General features: G+C 42.6%; 1 protein-coding gene across 1 annotated transcript in view; it reads left to right on the plus strand.

Moving 5' to 3' along the window:
- VAPA (VAMP associated protein A) overlaps positions 1-19,730 on the plus strand; it is an 81,423-nt gene that overhangs the window by 55,026 nt on the left and 6,667 nt on the right. The window contains exons 3-5 of the mRNA XM_088469699.1: positions 16,635-16,738; positions 17,367-17,447; positions 18,540-18,677. Coding sequence (XP_088325825.1) covers positions 16,635-16,738; positions 17,367-17,447; positions 18,540-18,677 — 323 coding nt within the window. The remainder of the gene's footprint in view (positions 1-16,634; positions 16,739-17,366; positions 17,448-18,539; positions 18,678-19,730) is intronic.

The raw sequence follows: 19,730 nt of genomic DNA on the forward strand, positions 1-19,730 counted from the left end.
GAGGTGTTAATAAGGTAGTAGAGAGCCAATTCCCTGTAGTGCCAAATCCAGCTGTCATCCTGATGCAGATCCCACCAAATGCAACCCATTTCACTGTCATTGACCTCTGTTCTGCTTTCTTCTCTGTGCCTCTCCACCCTGACTGTCAGTATCTATTTGAATTTACATACAGAGGTGTACAATACACATGGACACGGTTACCCCAAGGTTTCATAGACAGCCCCAGTATCTTCTCCCAGGCATTGCACGACAATCTTTTCAACCTGCCAATGGATCTGTTCTAATTCAATATGTGGACAGTTTATTGCTATTTTCTGACTCGTTTATGTCATGTTTGAATGATACTAAACTTTTGTTGCTTCATCTATCGCATACAGGACGCAAGGTGGCTAAGGAGAAACTACAGCCGTGCCAATCCAGACTAAAATATTTGGGACACTGCCTAACCCAGGGGTTACGACATCTTACAAATGATAGAATCCAGGCCATACAGAACATGACACTGCCGCAGAATCAACAGCAAATTCGTACCTTCTTGGGAATGTGTAGATACTGTAGAATGTGGATCCCAGGTCTTTCTATTTTGGCCTTGCCTTTACAGGAATTAGTCTCTTCCTCAAAGCCCAATCGTGTCATACACACAGAGGAAACAGAGCAGGCTTTTCTTAATCTTAAGGATAGTCTGACAAAAGCTCCTGCATTGGGAATATCTGATTATGAAAAACCTTTTGATTTGTATTGTACGGAAGCCGATGGTTGTGCTGCAGGTGTCCTTACACTAAAACATGGTGATGCCAGTAGGCCCGTAACATACTACAGTGCCCAATTGGACACTGTGGCAAGATCACTCCCCACTTGTTTGAGAAGTGTAGCAGCTACCGATTTATTGGTGAGTAAAAGTGAGGACCTTGTATTGGGTCATGATATGATTGTCTACACTCCCCATGCTGTATCTGCTCTGTTGAACTCAGCTCAAACCAGACACGTCTCTTCGGCTAGGTTTACCAAATGGGAACTAGCTCTAATCGCACCCGCAAACATCACTGTTAAATGTTGCAGCACGCTGAATCCAGCAACGTATTTACTATATGTACAACATGATGTACAAAGGGTGGAAGGAGGCGAGTTGCTGGCGGGAGGTGAGTTCAGTGGACATGATGATACGCACGATTGTATGGAATATCTGAATCAGACCTTTACTGCTAGACCTGACATACACGATGCACCTTTAGAGAATGTGGATGTGACTTTTTATACGGATGGGAGTTGTCATAGACAAACAGACACAGGTGAATTATGTACAGGTTAGGCTGTTGTAAATGACAGACATCATAGAAGCTAAACCTCTTGGTCCTCCTCACTCAGCCCAGGTGGCAGAGTTAGTAGCACTAACTAGAGCGTGTGAACTGGCAGTAGTCAAATCTGCTAACATTTACATTGACTCGAGGTACGCGTTTGGGATGGTGCACGATTTTGGGGCTCTATGGCGTCTGAGAAATTTTATGGCAACAGCAGACATACTAGTTGCACATTCCCAACATATAAAACATCTTTTAGAAGCAATCCAACTGCCCAAAGCGGTGGCAGTAATTAAATGTAAAGCCCATACATGTGAGGATGATCCGGTGTCACTGGGCAACAACAGAGCCGATGAAGCTGCAAAATGGGCAGCAGGGTTAAAAATGTTTTCTCCCACTGAAAAAATTATGTCTTTCCAAACAATTGATATGCTGAAATCAATTGAGATGCAAAATTTGTGTTCAATTCAGGAAAAGTCCATTTGGAAGTCCAAGGGATGTGGGCAAGCGTCCTCCGGGCTCTGGAGGGACGGACAAGGTAAACCAGTAGCCCCAAAGGCATATTACCCCAGACTGGCTGAGGCAGCACACGGTCTGACTCATCTGGGGAAAACAAGGTATGTGCAAGTTGGTGAGAGCATACTGGTGCGCACCAGGTTTTTCTTCACAAGCAGAAAAGATAGCAATGTCCTGTCTGATCTGCTTGAGGAAGAACATAGGGAAAGCGATCCCTACCGAACCGTCCCACATTCCTCCGACTGATGGACCTTTCCAGGTGATACAAATTGATTTAATCCAATTACCACCCTGCAGGAACCTTAAGTATGTATTAGTGTGCACTGATGTATTTTCTAATTGGGTTGAGGCCTACCCAGCAGCCACTAATATTTCTGCGTTTACTGCTAAGACAATAGTTCAGGAATTTGCAGGTACAGTATCCCTAAAATCATTGAGAGTGACAGGGGTACTCATTTCACAGGTGATGTTTTTCAAAATATGTGTAAGCTGATGGGTATTAATAGCCGACTTCACACCCCCTACCGACCGCAAGCCAGTGCCAAGGTAGAGAGGATGAACGGGACTAAGAAAAATAAGCTAAGTAAAATCATGGCAGAGACTGGACTAGGATGGCCAAAAGCGTTACCTTTGGTCCTACATAGCATAAGGACCACTCCTAGACCCCCTCTAAATCTGTCCCCATTTGAAATACTGTTTGGTAGACAACCTCATTTGATTATAAGTCCACAGGAAGACTTGAAGGGTAACAACGAGGTAACTGTAAAGTATCTTATATCAATGAGTAAGCAGTTAAAGCAACAGCAGCAGAAACTGAAATTGTTGTTCCATGAAATGCCTGAAACTAACTGTCATGATGTTGAACCAGGAGAATGTTATGATCAGAAATTTCTTGCGTTCAGGTTGTTTGACTGATCGGTGGGAAGGCCCGTACCAGGTGCTGCTGACAAGTACTACAGCTTTGAAGGTGGCTGAGAGAGATACCTGGGTCCATTCCACTCACTGCAAAAAGGTCAATCAACCAGTGGAGAAACAAGTCTGAAAGCGTGGACCTGTCGCTCACGAGCTTGTTCCGGGAGGATTGAAAAGGTTGTAGTGAGATACCTGAACTAAGAGAAATTTGCAGGTCTTGTTGTGACAATTGGCGGGCCTGCTGTGTTCATTTTCATATTCTCTATAAGAGTGTTCACCATCCTGGTCGGTTCGGGAATATCCAGTTTCTGTGATGGGAGACCGATTGAGGAAATGGGAGCTGATGGCATTGCTGATGGAGTGGAGTTGAGTGTAATGCCAATCATGGGAGTGTCTGACCAATCTTAGTACTGTTATTGTAAAGAGAGCTGTCATTCCGGATACTCGGGGATGGTGTGGAGGTTTATCGTCTGAAGATTCCTGTATTTGTGAGCTTTGTGGGTCCCTAGTTGATGAGAACTGTATCCAACGGTGCCAACCTAAATATAACCCGTACTGGGGTGGGTATCCTTTAGAGGATTATCATAGCATGGTAGGCAAAGTGTTAAATCAAACTGATTGCTGGGTGTGTTCACATGTGCCACAGGGACAGCATAATGTAGGGTTGGTGCCATTTCCGCTGAACATCACAGAAATTTTAGAATTTCAGAAAGGGTAAACATTTGATGGAAAATTCCTCTCATCCAAACCACCTCATTTCAAACTCTATCAATTCCAAGTAGATAGATCACTTCTGTGTTTAAACTTAACCAACCCCAATAAACCAGGGACTTGGGAAGTGACAGGGAATAATCAGACAATGACCTTCTCACAAAGAGCTGATAATGAGTCCATAAACCATGATCTGTTACACTCAATTAAATCTAGTGGGAAACAATTTAGGTATCGGTACACATTGAGTTCCATCTAAGAAATTATTGGTAAGGTGCCAGCTGGTTATTGTGCTAAAATAATACATCCAGAAACTTGCATGTACCATATCGAAGACCCATAAATAGGATTGTTTGCAAGGGAAATGTGCTTAATGATAATGATGCATACCATTCCTTATGTTCTCCTTGATAATGTATATTTTATATGTGGAAGAAAAGCGTATGTGACTCTCCCCGAGTCCCAGAAGTTATGACCCTCACACATGTTGAAATGATTGGTATACATAAAAACACACCGTCACCATATCTTCACACACAATATGAACACAGAGGCAAACGAAATATGATACCTGGTGACGTGTACAAAGCCACTCAGTTAATTAGTGAGACAACTGGCTTTCAAGTTTTAGTCGCATTGGATCCCACCAGGATCGCTCGGGGTGCAGTAAACTTTAGATATATTCAGGAAGTTGCTAAATTGATTGAGGATATTACCGAGATGTATGATGACATATTCAGGTATACAGGAAGAGAATTGCAAGCGTACAAGAAAGAACTGGTGCAACACAGGCTACTGTTAAATTAACTGCTGTTACTGGAGGGTGTTGCGTAACATTGGGCACCCAATTTGGAGTAAAATGTTGCTCCTATGTCACCAATGATACCAGCGACCCCAAGGAGGTGATAGACCAGAAGATGGATGAAATTCTGCAGCTAAAATGGGAGTTTCGTAAGAACCATAACGCTTCAGTGGCTGAAGTAAGGGAGAAGATAGAAGGATGGGTTTCATGGCTGAACCCAGTGAAATGGTTCTCAGGTCTAGGGGAATGGGTCCAGGAAATGATCGCCAGTATAGGCAAATTCTTAAGCCTTATACTGATTGTCATCATAATAATTGGCATATGTGTCCAGTGTGTTCCTATTGTGTTGAAGTGTGGAAAATGTAAAAATAGAGTAAAACGAAAGAACAAAATTATGATGGTGGTCAGTATGAATACCGAGGTAAATACAGAACTGCATTACAACCCTGAACCTAGGAAATACCATAATTTAATGTATTATATTTAGACATGCATAGAATGTATTATTGAAATGTTATTTTTAAAAACACCTCAGATAATGTAAAGTCTCAATTCCCCTTCAAGACTGCCTTTATAGGACTGGTGTATCCCCACACCTTTCACATGATCTTCCAAGATCCGCGGTGTGCGTATAATAGTAGTTTTATGTCCCCACTCAGAGACACATTATTGATGGATTAAGAACCACCTTGTGCCATCTCATAATAACACTAAATAGTATATAAATGTAAGCCTAAATTATATTTTAAAATCAGATTGTGATAGCATGTTGTTCGCTATCAAAGGGTGGACTGTCGAAGCTGGATTATTGGCTGAGACAAGATCAGTTTAAAATAGAATCGCAGCGACACCATCTTGCGACTGGCCGCAAGACGCCATCTTGGAAATGGCCGGCTAAGCGCCATTTTAGATAAACTCACACTTTAGTACATGTAGCGATATTACTATTAGTATCATGCGATTGCATCTGTGACCATCGCCATAAGTTACGGCGATTCATCAAAAGCCCATTTCATGACTTTACGTAGTTTGGGTGCTCTGGATAAAGTGTATATTATAATTCCCCTAAAGGATATATTTCAGAAATGGCTGTACAGTATGTCAAAATTGGATTGCATTAGCTAAACAGAGCAAATGGCCACGTGACAACTAGCCTGTGTAGACAAGCTTCCTGGACATAACGTCTGCTCTCACTCCAGGTGGCCCTGCTTGAATACAGCAAGAGGGTCGTTTGTAGCACCTTACATTAGCAGGCTTCCTACAATAAAATACCTTCAAAGCCAAGAGTGTTATCTGAGGTTTGGGTCTTATAGCTGTGCTAATTTGCATTTACACAAGAACCTGGGAGAACAAAGGACTGTACTTTTGAGCCTGGGAAGGGTGGGGGCTGCTGAGAGAGGGGGGCGTGTGGAACTATAATGCTCAGCATTCCACACTGCTAGGTGTTCACTTAGTTTAAGTGAGATTTAAGCGCACCATTTCTCATCCATTAATACGTACAATTGCACTGTTAACTAATCACATATTAGCTTCATGCATAAGATCCTGTATGAAAAAGCTGTTTATTAGCTTCATGCGCACGCATCTGCCCCAAGTTAAGTAGCGTCTTTACATAACACCCCGCATACTTACACATTATATATTCACATAAAAGGTTTAATAAGCTTTAAAGTATAAGATTTAAGTTTGTTCATTTAGCATAAATGCTGTGAAATAAAGATTATTTGGTAACTAAGGTTTTATACATGATAAGTAAGCTGTGATTGGTATTGTACTGATGCGTACTCTTTCAACAGTATTCCGGTACCATCGGTGTGGAGATCGCATCATGCATTCTCAACTTATGGACCGCAGAGACTTCAAGCAACAAAATGTACATAATATGAACAACTGTTAGGATGTTGCATGAGGCAGGAAACCAGAGACCCCCAGTTGTTAGAGGCTGGGTTGTGTCTATTTGAATCAGTCTGTTAAATGCCATGTAACATATGCCCTCTCCTTTAGGACCAATGGTATTAGCAACAAACTTCTCTATTGTGTTATTTCTGGGGGGTATAAATATGTGTGCTCTGACCCTGGGTTCCTAGTCTTTGTGCTGAATGCTGATTGACGAGGGGTTTCTTGCTGATGCCTAACATCTGGACCAGAGAGCACTGCATATGTATAATTGAACTTAGGTCTGTATAATCTCTTTGCGCTAAGATTATATGAGGATCATAACGTGTAACTGCTGTACTTTTACTTGAATAATACTTTGTGCTTTGGAACCACATGTTCTAGGTCTGGAGTCTTTATTTACTGGATGACTTGCGTACTCAAATTAGCGTCATCCTTAGAGGTTTATAGGAAGGATATTAGAAGGTATAGGCAGGGGTGTATAGAGGTTCAAAGGCAGTATCCTTAGTGCATACACGCCAGAGAATGGGCTCTTCATCTGGAGGTCTTTCAACTCCTGGTGGACAAGTGGGGACTACCAGACATAGACATTATGGCGTTACGTCACAATCACAAGGTCCCCAGGTACAGGTCCAGAAAAGGGAACCCTCATCAGCCTTTGTTGACAGGCTGGCGGTAAGGTGGGACTTCAGGTTGGCATACCGGTTTTCTCCAATATCCCTCTTCCCAAGGGTTGTCAGAAAGTTCAAACAGGAAGGCGGTATGATAATACTAATATCTCCTGCTTGGCCCAGGAGATATTGGTTCACTGATCTGACATGTCTATCCGTAGATAGTCCGCTTCCACTGCCTCTGCGACCGGATTTGTTAGTACAGGGTCCCTGACTATATCTAGATTTGCCTCTGCTGGCTTTGATGGCATGGCTCTTGAGGTTTCCGTCTTAGGCCCGTATTCAATTTGAGCCGAGCTGCGATACTTTTTCGCCTCTCGGACTTTTCGCCTACCTTGCGTGTTTTGCAGGCGGAAAGTATCGCGCATATGCCCGCTAATCGCCGTATTCAATTTGAAAGTATTCCAAAACGGGACTCGCTGATACTTAAACAAGCGGAATGTCATGTCAGATTTGGGCAAATCACCCTGACAACCCCCAAAATATTCTCTGACATGGGGGTTCCCTATGATACCCCCAGATTTGGCTTGCTGAAGGTATTTGGTGTTTTTAAACGGGCTCAATAGCTGCTAAATAGCATTTTTGTATAAGTGGTGAAGAATAGTATTCTGGAGTTTATTTTTTTTGCTGAAAAAACTTATCCCAGCAAATTTGGGGTACTTGAAAATGGGGGTCAGCATATTTTAAAGTTGCTAAAGTTAAGTTGAAAAAATCGTGAAAAATCCTACTGCTGGAAGCACTTGCAATGAAAAAAAAACACCTGGGGCTTACTTGGGGACCCCCCCAGAGTCAAGTTCGCTAGTTTTTACCTTTTGTCCCCCAACATTTTTTTTTTTCGCCCCTAAATTCAGTGATTTTTTGGGTTGTTATTAAGTGTGTTTTTTTATTTTTATTTGACACAGTTTACCTTTTGGGGGACTGTCTAAAGGCTGCACGTGGGTTCCCGCAATGTTGCACCCCAAAACACCAATTCTAATTTTTTCCCGCCTGCTATTCATAGGTTAATCTTTTTCGCCTATTACATTGCATTGACTTTCTGCCTAGGCGGAAAGTCTTTCAAATTGAATACGGAGTAAAATCAAACCAGGCGAAAATGACGTTATTGGTGAAAAGTTTTGGCCAAAAATACACGAAAATGGCTTTTCGCTCCAAATTGAATACTGGCCTTAAAGGCCAAAGGTTTCTCTACTTCTGTGATCCAGACGATACTGAGAGCGAGGATGCCTGCTTCAGCCCACATCTATCACAGGATTTGGCATTCACTTTTTCGTTGGTGTTCCCTCAAAAATTATGACCCTGGGGTTTTCAGGGTCTCCCGAGTTCTTGCTTTTCTTCAGGCTGGACTAGACTTAAGTCTTCGTCTGGCTACTTTAAGAGTTCAAGTTTCTGCATTGTCAGTTTGGTTCCAGCTCAGAATTGCCACTCTGCCAGATGTTAGAACATTTTTTTTCAGGGCGTTCAGTCTGCAACCTCTGTTTGTCCCTCCGGTGGCACCATGGGATCTATCCTTGGTGCTTAGGGTGCTGCAGGCTCCCCCCTTTGAACCCTTTACACTGTGGACCTCAAATGGTTGACTCCTCAGCTCGCAGAGTTTGATTTGGCAGCGCTTTCATGTCGCTCTCCATATTTGATTTCATGCCGCTCTCCATATTTGATACAACCCCCCTTGTAAGGAGGACAGCTCTATTCTGATGAAAAATACAGAATTATGGTATAACATACCTTTTAGAATTCTTTTTCTTCTAGGTCCATAGGGTCCACAGGAATTACCTTGGGTGTGTAGTTCGATAGCATCCAATGCACCAAACAGCAAAGCTTTGGAGCTCCCAGCATGCACTGGTCCTCCTCCCTATATACCCCAGCCATAGGCATTCAGTTTTGTTTGGTGCGCGGCACAAAGCACCTGTTATGCAGCTGGACTGCTAGGCAGTTCTAAGCTTTTTTTTATTTCATGGTTTACCTTAATTTTTTTGAACTTCAGAGTTTAGCGGTACCAGGCGCCTGGAAAGATGCTTGTACTGCGCTTCCTACTACCTCCACCGCCAACACCAGCATCCGATTTATTCCACTGGGTTTTCAGCAGGCTTCGGCATGCCTTAGCTAGCGGCTCTTGCTGAAGCCTGGGACCGTGGTCGGGAAACGGAGATGTCAGGTAAGATGTTCCTTTCAGGGAATTGTGCGCTAATCGGTCCCATAACTCCGGTGTTGAGACGCATCAGAAGCGGCTGTGTGTTAAGGTCTCGTTCTTAGTTTTTTCACTAAGGCAACTGGGGCCATATTGTCTGTTGCCAGGGATGGGTAGTAAGACGCACTAGTCAACGTCTTGCTACAGTACCTTGTAGTTTAGCGTACCCGGTCGTCAAAATTGTAGCTGAGGGGAGATAAGGCGGTGCCCCTCCCCGCCAGTCACAAACTTCCGAGTGGAGTCTCTGGTTTACTATTGACCACCTCGTGTGTGAGACGCTCGCAGTTCAGCTTTTGTCCGTGCACTACTACAGTTGTCTCAAAGGTTTAGCGCTCTCTATATCCTACAAATCCCTCTGGGGCTGATTAGTTGATTCAGAGTCCATATTGCTTTAGCAATATGCAAATGTGCATTGTATGTGACTGTAAACGCTAGCTGCTGTGTGTACACTGCCTGATTGCCAAAAACTGTTGGGTATATTATCACTGTGTTTCTCCTCATCACTTTGAAGTTGTGTGGGGTGTTTCATGACAGTCACATTGCATTTATACTGTATACCTTATACCATTTATACATTTGTCATGTCTAAAGGTACAGGTAAGAAGGAACATCTAAGTCCTGTGCTGCAGGCTTGTATGAGCAGGTTGTTAACTAGGAGGGATTGTGTAGTACTGTTGTAACAGCTACTTTGTCTCCAGTACACATGCACCAGAGCCACCTGTGGGGCCGCTTGGTCTCAGAATTTGTCGCACTTAGTCTCAGATTTTGACGCACTTAGTGGACAAAAGCTGCAGAAGCACGGGCTTCGGCTGCATTGCTTCATGCTACATGGTGTTCACGGCATTGGTGTCCTATGTATGCATATACATGAATTCCTGTTGTATTTATTCTACTGCTCACTCTAGTCAGAGTATGCCGCTGTCTATAGCCTCTCCGCAGGCAGTTGGATCAGTAGCGGCGGGCCTTCTCCTGAAGGTTGTTGGAATGGAGGCTGACTTTTGCAGTTCACTCAGGCCTGGTATCAGATGCCTGGGTGTGAGAGCTGGTCTCTCTGGGTTATGCCAGCTTGTTTTGGAGGCATCCTTCTCAGAGGTTTGTGGGCACGACCCTTCCTGCAGACCCGGTCAGAGCCTCGGCCTACCAGTAGTCTATTGAGGCCCTCCTGGCATCAGGAGTTATAGTCCCTGTGATGCAACAGGGAAGGGTTTAATTGTTTTTGATTCAAGAACCCAAGGGGTCACACCGCCCTTACTGAACCTGAAGTCAATAGATTCATCAAGGTGCCCAAATTCCCTATGGAAACCATACGGTCAATTATGCTGGCAATGGAGCCTGGGGACTTTATGGTCTCATTTGACATAAAGGATGCATATCGGCAACTCCTGATTGCAAGATCCCACCAAGCCTTTCTCAGGTTGGCAGTAGATCAGCAACATTACTAATTTCAGGCTCTACCCTTCGGTCTAGCCACTGCCCTTTGGGTGTTTACCAAGATAATGGGGACTTAGGATACTGCCATATCTAGATGAGATATTACAATGTCATCTACGGATGGCCATTGTCTGCTTACAGGAGCAAGGCTGGGTAATCATTTGGGAAAAAAGTTTTCACTTTTTCCAACTCAGCAGATGGTGCACTTGGGGGCACTGCTGGACTTGCTGGGACAGAGGATTCATCTACCAGAGGACAACATTGTGCACATGAGTCTGTAGTGCTACAGTCTACTTTGCAAGCAAACCGTGTCAGTTCACTTGGCTATGCAGATGCTGGGCTCTATGATAGCCACTTTCAACATGGTGGCTTATTCCCAGTTCTACTCCAGGTTCCTGCAGCTGTGGATCCTGGACCAGTGGGATGGTCAGTATCATCGGATAGATCCCATATGGGTTGCATCTCACTAGAGGTTCGCCTCTCCCTAGCCTGGTGGCTGTAGATGACTCATTTGAACAAGGGTCGTCCACTATGGATCCTGGAGTGGATACTCTTCACCACAGACGCAGGTCTGCGAGTATGGGGAGTAGTGACAGGTCATCGCACCTTTCAAGAAAGGGGGTCGATACAGGAAAGTCATCTGCCAATAAATATATTGGAGCTTCAGGCAGTGCTCAAGGCACTCATACTGGCACAGGACCTTCTTCAGGGAAGACCTGTCCAGGTTTAGTCTGACATTGCGACAGCTTTTGCCTACATAAATTATCAAGGAGGCACACAAAGTCCAGCAGCCAGGGAAGAAGTGGCAAGGATTCTGTTGTGGGCAGAATGCCATCTTTCTGCAATATTCATCCCAGGTGTTCTCAACTGGGAAGCAGACTTCCTAGGTCACCGGGACATACACACCGGAGAATGGGCTCTTCATCCGGAGGTGTTTCAACTCCTGGTGGACAGGTGGGGAATACCAGACAACTTCATGGCATCACGTCACAACCACAAGGTCCCCAGGTATGGGTCCAGGACAAGGGACCCATCAGCCACCTTCGTGGACGCTCTGACGGTGAGATGGAACTTCAGGATGACATACCGGTTACCTCCAAATCTCCCTCCTCTCAAAAGTCATCAGAAAATTCAAGCAGGAGGGAGGCAGGATCATGCTAATAGCCCCTGCTTGGCCCAGGAGGCATTGATCCTCAGATCCGACTCGTCTATCCCTAGACAGTCCATTTCCACTGCCTTTACGGCAGGATCTGCTAATACAGGGTGCCTGCCTATACCAGAGTTTACCTCGGCTGGCTTTGACGGTATGGCTCTTGAGTCTGCTGTCTTAAAGGCCAAGGGGTTTTCTCCTTCAGTGATACAGATGATGCTGAGAGCAAGAAAGCCTGCTTCTGATCGCATCTATCACAGGGTTTGGCAGTCATTTTTTTTTTCTATGGTGTTCCCATAGGAAATATGACCCTAAGATATTCAAGGGATCAAGGGTACTTTTTTTTTTTTTCAGGCTGAATTAGATTTAGGTCTTCGCCTGGCTTCCTTGAGAGTCCAAGTTTTGGCTTGGACTGTTTAGTTTCAGAGCAGGATGCTCCTCTGCCAGATGTTAAAACATTCTTACAGGGGATTGTGTGACTGCAACCTTCATTTCTCCCACCAGTGGCACTGTGGGATTGGTCTCTGGTTCTCAGGACACTGCAGTCGCATCCCTTTGAACCCTTGTAAAAGGTGGACTTGAGATGGCTGACGACTAAGACTTTTTTTTCTCTCCTGACCATCTCTTCAGCTCGCAGAGTATCTGACTTGGCAGCACTGTCATGACGCTCTCCATATTTGGTGTTTCATCGAAATAGAGCTGTCCTCCGTACCAGGACGGGCTACCTCCCAAAGGTTGTTTCCCGTTTTCATATAAATGAGGAAATTGTAGTCCCGGCCTTTAAGTCTTCAGACCTGTCTACAGGTGAAGCATCCCTGGATGTGGTTCGAGCTCTTCGTATCTACGGGGAGCAGACCAACTCCATCAGGGAATCAGATTATTTTCTTGTGTTATATGGTTTTCACAGAATAGGTTGGCCAGCGAACATACAGACTTGGCTCACTGGCTCTGTAGGGCCATTTCTCAGGCCTATACACAGGCTGATCCCACTGTTCTTAACAAGGGGACAGCACATTCCACTCGGTCCTGGAGACCATTGTGGGCGGTAAGACAGTGGCGCCCTTGGTTTTCCGTTAATATGTAATCAAATTTATGCTTTTGATATGTATGCCTCCCAGGATGCTTCTTTTGGGCGGCGGATTCTCTTTGCGCAGGAGCGTCCCCACCATTATGGGAACTGCTTTAGGACGTCCCAAAGTAATTCCTGTGGACCATATGGAACCCGAAGAAGAAATGCAGAATTATGGTATAACATACCACAGGGCACCCACCCTGACTCATCTGGTCTCAGATGGGACATGTTCCTAAGCGTTTTTGTCACAGATTCCCTCTTCGCTTGTTGATTGTTTCCTGTGTACATGACACTTCCTTCTCCACTCTCCATCTCTTGCCGCATGGCTTGGTTACGACCTGAATGGCTGGGGGCGGGGTATATAGGGAGGAGGACCAGTGCATGCTGGGAGCTCCAAAGCGTTGCTGTTTGGTGCATTGGATGCTATCCAACTACACACACAAGGTAATTCCTGTGAACCCTATGGACCTTGAAGAAAAGAATTCTAAAAGGTATGTTATACCATAATTCTGTGTTTTTCATCAGAATAGAGCTGTCCTCCTTACGGGAGGGGGGGGGGGGGGGGGTTACCTTCCAAAGGTGGTATCCCATTTTCATATAAATGAGGAGATTTTAGCCCCAGCCTTTCAGTATTCTGGCCTTTCTGTAGGTGAAACTTCACTGGATGTGGGTCGAGCTCTTCGTATCTACGTGGATTGTACCAGCTCCATAAGAAAATCTGATGCATTGTTTGCGTTTATATGGCTTTCGTAAGCGTGGCTGGCCAGCTAACAAGCAGACCCTGGCTCGGTGGCTACGTATGACTATTTCTCGTGTATACTCACGCTGATCTCACGGTTCCGAACACGGTGACAGCACATTCTACTCGGTCTGTGGGACAGTCGTTGGCATTTAGACATAACGCCTCTGCAGAACAATTATGCAAGGTGGCGACTTGGTCTTCGGTTCATACGTTTATCAAATTCTATGCTTTTGATACTTTTGCCACCCAGGATGCTTCTTTCGGGCGGCGGATCGTCCCCACCCTTAAGGGAATTACCTTAGGATGTACCCAAGGTAGTTCCTGCGGCCCCTATGGACCCTGAAGAAGAAAATAAGAGTTATAGTATAACATACCTTTTACCTCTTTTTTTTTTTCCTTCGAGGTCCACAGGGCACCCACCCTGACGCACCTGGCCCCAGTTGGGATCTGTTCCTTTCTTTTTGTATCACTGCTTCCTTGTTTTTTGAGAGTTTCTTGTGAACATCTGTAGTTCCTTTTACACTTTCCGTCCTTTGTCGTTAGGCATGTTTACAAACTGAATGCCTGGGGCTGGGTGCGGGGTATATATGGAGGAGGCCCTATGCATGCTGGGAGCTGGAAAGCTGTAAGCGGTTTAGTGCATTGGATCACTCCAATTACATACCCCCCAAGGTAGTTCCTGTGGACCCTATGGACCTCGAAGAAAGAGTTAACTAAAGTATGTTACACCATAACATTTCTTTTTTTCACGGTTTTGATATTTTTCTTTGACACTGAGCAAATACATTGGTTTAAAACAAATGAAAACTCTTAATTAAAAAAAGGTGTTTTGTTTATATACACTGGTGGCCAAAATTGCGGACACAATTTGACATTTGAATGTTCTTCAACTTTGAATGCTTATAAAAACTGTTTAACTTCACGCAGTGCAATGATTCATATATCAAATTAAAGGAAATTTAATGCTGAATTCAACATAAACAGGGGTCAAATATTTGCATTAAAAGGGAAGTTATGCTACTTTCAGTCAGTTAAAGAAGCGTTAGTTTCAAGAAGCGGATTGTAGTAACAGCTACTACCAGCCAATCGGAATCGTCGTTCTGAGGACCAATCAGCTGTCGTTTATGAGCAGATGCAAGGTCATGTTCAAAGGTGGGAAAGGTCAGTTTGGCTGTTTTATTTTGCAGAATAAAGTTGGTTACCGAAGTGCAATTACGGTTGGATGTTTGTGTATTGTTTAGTGCTAACGACGGTGTAAAAACTAAATACAACAATGTCATCCAGGCAAAGTGGTGACTGGTCACCCAGGAAGAGATCCAGGATTATGGTGTTACGTGAAAATGGTCTTTCATATGCAGCAATTGCGAGAGAAGTTGGTGGGAATGTGACATCAGGAGTACGAAAGTTTTGTTTACGCTATCAGGAAACACAATCAATGCAAAACAAAGAAGGAAAAGGCCGGAAAAAGTGCACAACACCTGTTGATGATAGAGAATAAAACTAATTTGCGTCAGGGACAGATGGATGTCATCTGCGGCCATTAGCAGTGACCTGCGTGCAACTAGTGTTTTTGTAAGTGCAAGAATGGTACGAAGAAGACTAACGGAGGTTGGCCTAAAAGGTAGGATTCCCCGAAAAAAGCCATTGCTGAATAAAAAGCAGTGTCAGAAATGAATACAGTGGACAAAAGAACACATTGCATGGACAGAAGGTCAGTGGAAACAAGTGATATGGAGTGACAAAATAAAGATATCGATATTGGGCAGTGATGGGATAAAATATCGGAGACGTCGCATCGGGGAAGAGGTACATCCAGATTGCATTAAAGCGACAACAAAGAATCCTACAAGTCTTATGATCTGGGCATGTATGACAGCAGATGCTGTAGGCCACCTTTATGTCATAGATGGCACACTGAACAGCAGAAAGTACATTGACACCATCCTACAACCAAAACTTCTACCTTCTATCTGGGATCTTTTTCCAGATAGTGCCCCATTTTTTTCCCATCAGGATTCAGCTCCCTGCCACACTGTATGGATATGCAAACAGTGGTTCACGGAGAATGACATGCAGGTGCTGGGAAACAGCCCAGACCTGAGCCCAACAGAACATTTGTGGTTCAGTTTGAAAAAACTGGTACATCTGAGGCATCCATTCAAAAAAAGACAATTAATTGAAACTATAATTGTCTCATGGCACCACATAATAAAGAAGGAAGAGCTCCAAACACTGGTTGGCTCACTGCCACGTCGCTGTGCTGCTGTCTTGAAAAATAAAGGCTACCCAACGAAATACTGATAGGACAGTAACAACATAAGTACACAGGGATTTTCACCCTAAGTGTTATTTTCACTGCATAACTTCCCTTGGAATGCAAATATTTGACCTCTGTTTATTGTGTTGAATTCAGCATTAAATTTCCTTTAATTTGATATATAAATCATTGCACTGCGTGAAGTGAAACAGTTTTTATAAGCATTCGAAGTTGAAAAACATTCAAATTTCAAATTGTGTCCGCAATTTTGGCGCCACCACTGTGTATATGTGTGTATATATATATATATATATATATATATATGTGTGTGTGTGTGTATATGTATGTATATATCTCTCTCTATAGTATTTTTGTTGTTCCAAGATGGATTTTTTTTCTCCAATTCTTTTGGAAGTTGTGTATATTTTCCTATGACCAATTTAGGTAATCTTCCATGGTTTTGCGTCAAAATTTAAAGCAGAATTTTAAGGCACTACACTGAAGCCCTTCATGAAAACCGTGCACCTACAGAATGGAGTTTTTATGTACTGCCACCTGGCCCAGGAAAGTCCTGAGATGTAACAAAATATTAGGAATAGATCTCTCTGCTATATAACCTTCATTGGGATTCATTGGAGGTAATGTAGGCCAGAGTCAATGTTTACCTGCTTCACTTTCTAGCTGTTCTGAAGAAAGGTAGATGAGCCACTGTTACAGGTTGTAAGATAACGAACACACACCATAAAAAGGGAGAAAAAAAAATCCCATAAGTTTGTGTTTTCTATTTTAATTTTGCATAGTCGAATGTCACACTTTAGGGGGATCTCAATAAATATCTTCTATACCAGCTCCTGTAATTTTGGGCTGTATTAGATGCTAACTTTCAATTGGTTATGACTCACCATTAGTACAATATGTGTATTTATTTTTGACAATAGTAGAGCATTTGGTGAATTTACTTTAACTTTTATTTTTTTCTTTCTCTAAACAGTAATGTTGCAGCCATTTGATTATGATCCAAATGAAAAGAGTAAGCACAAGTTCATGGTCCAGACCGTATTTGCCCCGTCTCATATATCCGACCTTGAAACAGTGGTAAGTTACATCCTAGTGATGGTCATATAGACTACATGTACTTTCCCCCCCACTCCCATTTGTTGGATGTCACTGTGTTCCTCTGCCGCCACATACTGTATCTGTAGTAAGACTAACTTACAGAATGTTTTACAGGAGGGTAGAATTTGTATGTTTTTCACAAAACTGTTTATAATACAGGGTTGTTGTTGTTCACTGTGACACATTATGACGGAAAATAATACATAGCCTTGAAAATTACTGGTGAATCTGCCTTTAGAAAATGCATTGTGATGTTTGTATGCATGTTTGACAAGCCTACTTGAGTAAACAACTTTGCACTATTTGATTTCCATTATCTTGAAGTTATGAGGGGTAAAAATAATTGTCAATGATATAAAACAAATCCCATTCATGACCAACTGCTTTTTTAAAATTGGCATTTAACTAAATTGCTTAAATAAAAATTACAAAATGTTCTCTTATCTGTGATCTTTTGAAAGGACATAAGCCAACATTTCAATAATAAGCCACAGTTCTGCATTTAGTTTGTCTTATGCAGTCTTTCAGAGTATTGGTTTGTATAGGTCACGTAAACTATTATTTTCATATACTATTGTGGTATCTTAACATGATTTTGTGATTGCAGTGGAAAGAAGCAAAGCCTGATGATCTTATGGATTCTAAATTAAAATGTGTGTTTGACATGCCACATGAACATGAGAAGCCGGTACGTTACCCTCTTCAACTTTTGCAAGTATCATTGAATCTAAATTGTTGCAAGCCCGTGATGTCAATGGAAGCTTGTCCTATAAAGAACCAGTTGACTCAGAACAAATAATGTTGTCCTTTTGAGTAGGAATAGCTAAATAAATTTTTTTTTTATTTTTTTTTATTGAAATTATTTTATTGGATTTTTCAGGGTACAATAAAATAAAACACAACTGCATATAAAATTACATACTAGAGTCAAAAGGCGCAAAATGGCATAATATTCCAAGCCATATAAGAAAGAACACGAACACAGATAAGCTTTGCAAATATAAATCGCAACAAACCCCTAATATTTTATATGTGATGAGAAATATCACTATCAGAAAAGAAAGAAAGACAGATGGAAACAAAGAGGAGGGGGAGCGAGTTAGTGAGGAACAATAATGGGGTAAGAGGCAGGAAGGGAAGAGTTGGCATGTGGAGTCACCTCCAAGAGCCCATCCTAGGCTAATGATGCGTCTCCTGATAGGCTAACCAAGGAGCCCACGTCTCCGAAAACTTGGCAACATTTTCATGGATTTGGCTAGTGATATATTCTAGGTTATATGTATGCCAGATCGAGCCCTGTAGGGCAGCTATGGACGGATTGTCCAGTTTTTTTCCAAGATGATGCAATTGCACAATTAGCGTAATTGAAAATGTGCCTATTAAGAGGTTGGGTGAGTTTATCACAACTATTGACAGGTCGCAGGAGAAGGGAAAAGGATAAGCACGGGGGAATGGAGACACTCGTGACCTGTAGAATCAACCTATGTACTTTCTGCCAATAGGCTTTAATTTTAGGGCAATGGCACCAAATGTGAGCCAGAGACCCCTCCAGCACCTATCTTAAGTACTTAAATAAAACTTTTTTAAACATATACCTGTTCATTTTACCGGGCCCACCCCACACTTCTCTGCATGCACTTGACTGACTTTTAGTTTTAGGTGGGCAATCAACTTAGAATAAAATCTATTTTTATATCACTTGTAAACTACCCACGTGTACATATTTTGTTACTAAAACTGGAATCCTGTGATTATGTAACTTCTGCATTTGTCTTCCCAGGCACATGAAGCTACAAGATTGTTTTCTTTTCTGCCAGCGAAAAGTACTGATGACATTGAACCACGAAAGCTTGTGGAGGAGTGTAAGAAACTTCAGACTGAGATAATCAAACTTTCAGATGAAAATCGGCGGCTGAAAGTAAGTGTTTGTTTTTCTTGAATCCTAATATCTAATAAAGTTTTTTTTTTTTTTTTATTGTCTTCAAACTGAAGACCTGTTTATACATTTATTCATGGCTGCTACATGTTATATCATTCAGTGTCTAGCTTTGTTGACTTATAAGGCCACTTGCATTTACCATTGGGTCAACATGCGGTACATGAATCAAGCGGTGATTGACCCCTTTTTTTATGTGTCATTGCCCCTTCTCAAAACTATATTAAAAGGCTTAATGTGGAGAAATTGGAAATATGTCTAGTGGTGCCTTTGCCTTGTGTAAATAATGCCGCCAGCTATGGCAGGGGAAGTGTTATGGGGCTAAACTTTTCATTGTTCGTCCCCTAACACACAGTGCTATGTGCTTAGCCTTTCCTGCCACCAATTCTGCATTTCCTCGCACATGGGCAGTTTGCCTGCAATGGGATCTCGCGGTTATTCCAGATCACGTGCATTGGAGTTGTTCAGGAGCTGAGATATAGGGCACCAGCACTAGGCGCTGTGGGACTTTGAGACCGCTGGAGGGTAAAGTTTTCTCTTCCCCACTCCAGCTGCTATTAATACATCTTGGTGCTATGTATTGCCTTTCGCTTCGCCTCAAAAATGTGTGAAACCGGAGTTGCTTTTTCAAAAACTATGGATGCACTTTTAATAAAATTTTCTGCATATCTGCCACTCTAAAGCTGGTTTCTACTTCATGAAAATTATTTGCAAGATCTATAAAATAAAACTTATGGTGACATTGGTAAACTTAAGGCAAGATGAAGTATTCTTTGAGGTTTATTAATTTTTTATAGTTTCCCTATTTGTTGAATTATGTTTTTCCTGAATGAGCAATTCAATTGTATCTTATTCTGCATTGCAGTCTAATGGGTTTTAAGTGAATACCCAATTATAAGATTAGCTGCATTATTAAGGATGTTGCTCATCTTATAAACCGTACCCAAGCTTCAAAATGCCGCTAATTTTTATGTCCCATTTTAAACTACTACTTATAGTTGTTAGTCTGTTATCAGGTTGTGGACTACTTGAGGT

Source organism: Taudactylus pleione, unplaced genomic scaffold, assembly GCF_031769625.1.
Source record: "Taudactylus pleione unplaced genomic scaffold, aTauple2 ptg000093l, whole genome shotgun sequence".
Lineage (NCBI taxonomy): Eukaryota > Metazoa > Chordata > Amphibia > Anura > Myobatrachidae > Taudactylus > Taudactylus pleione.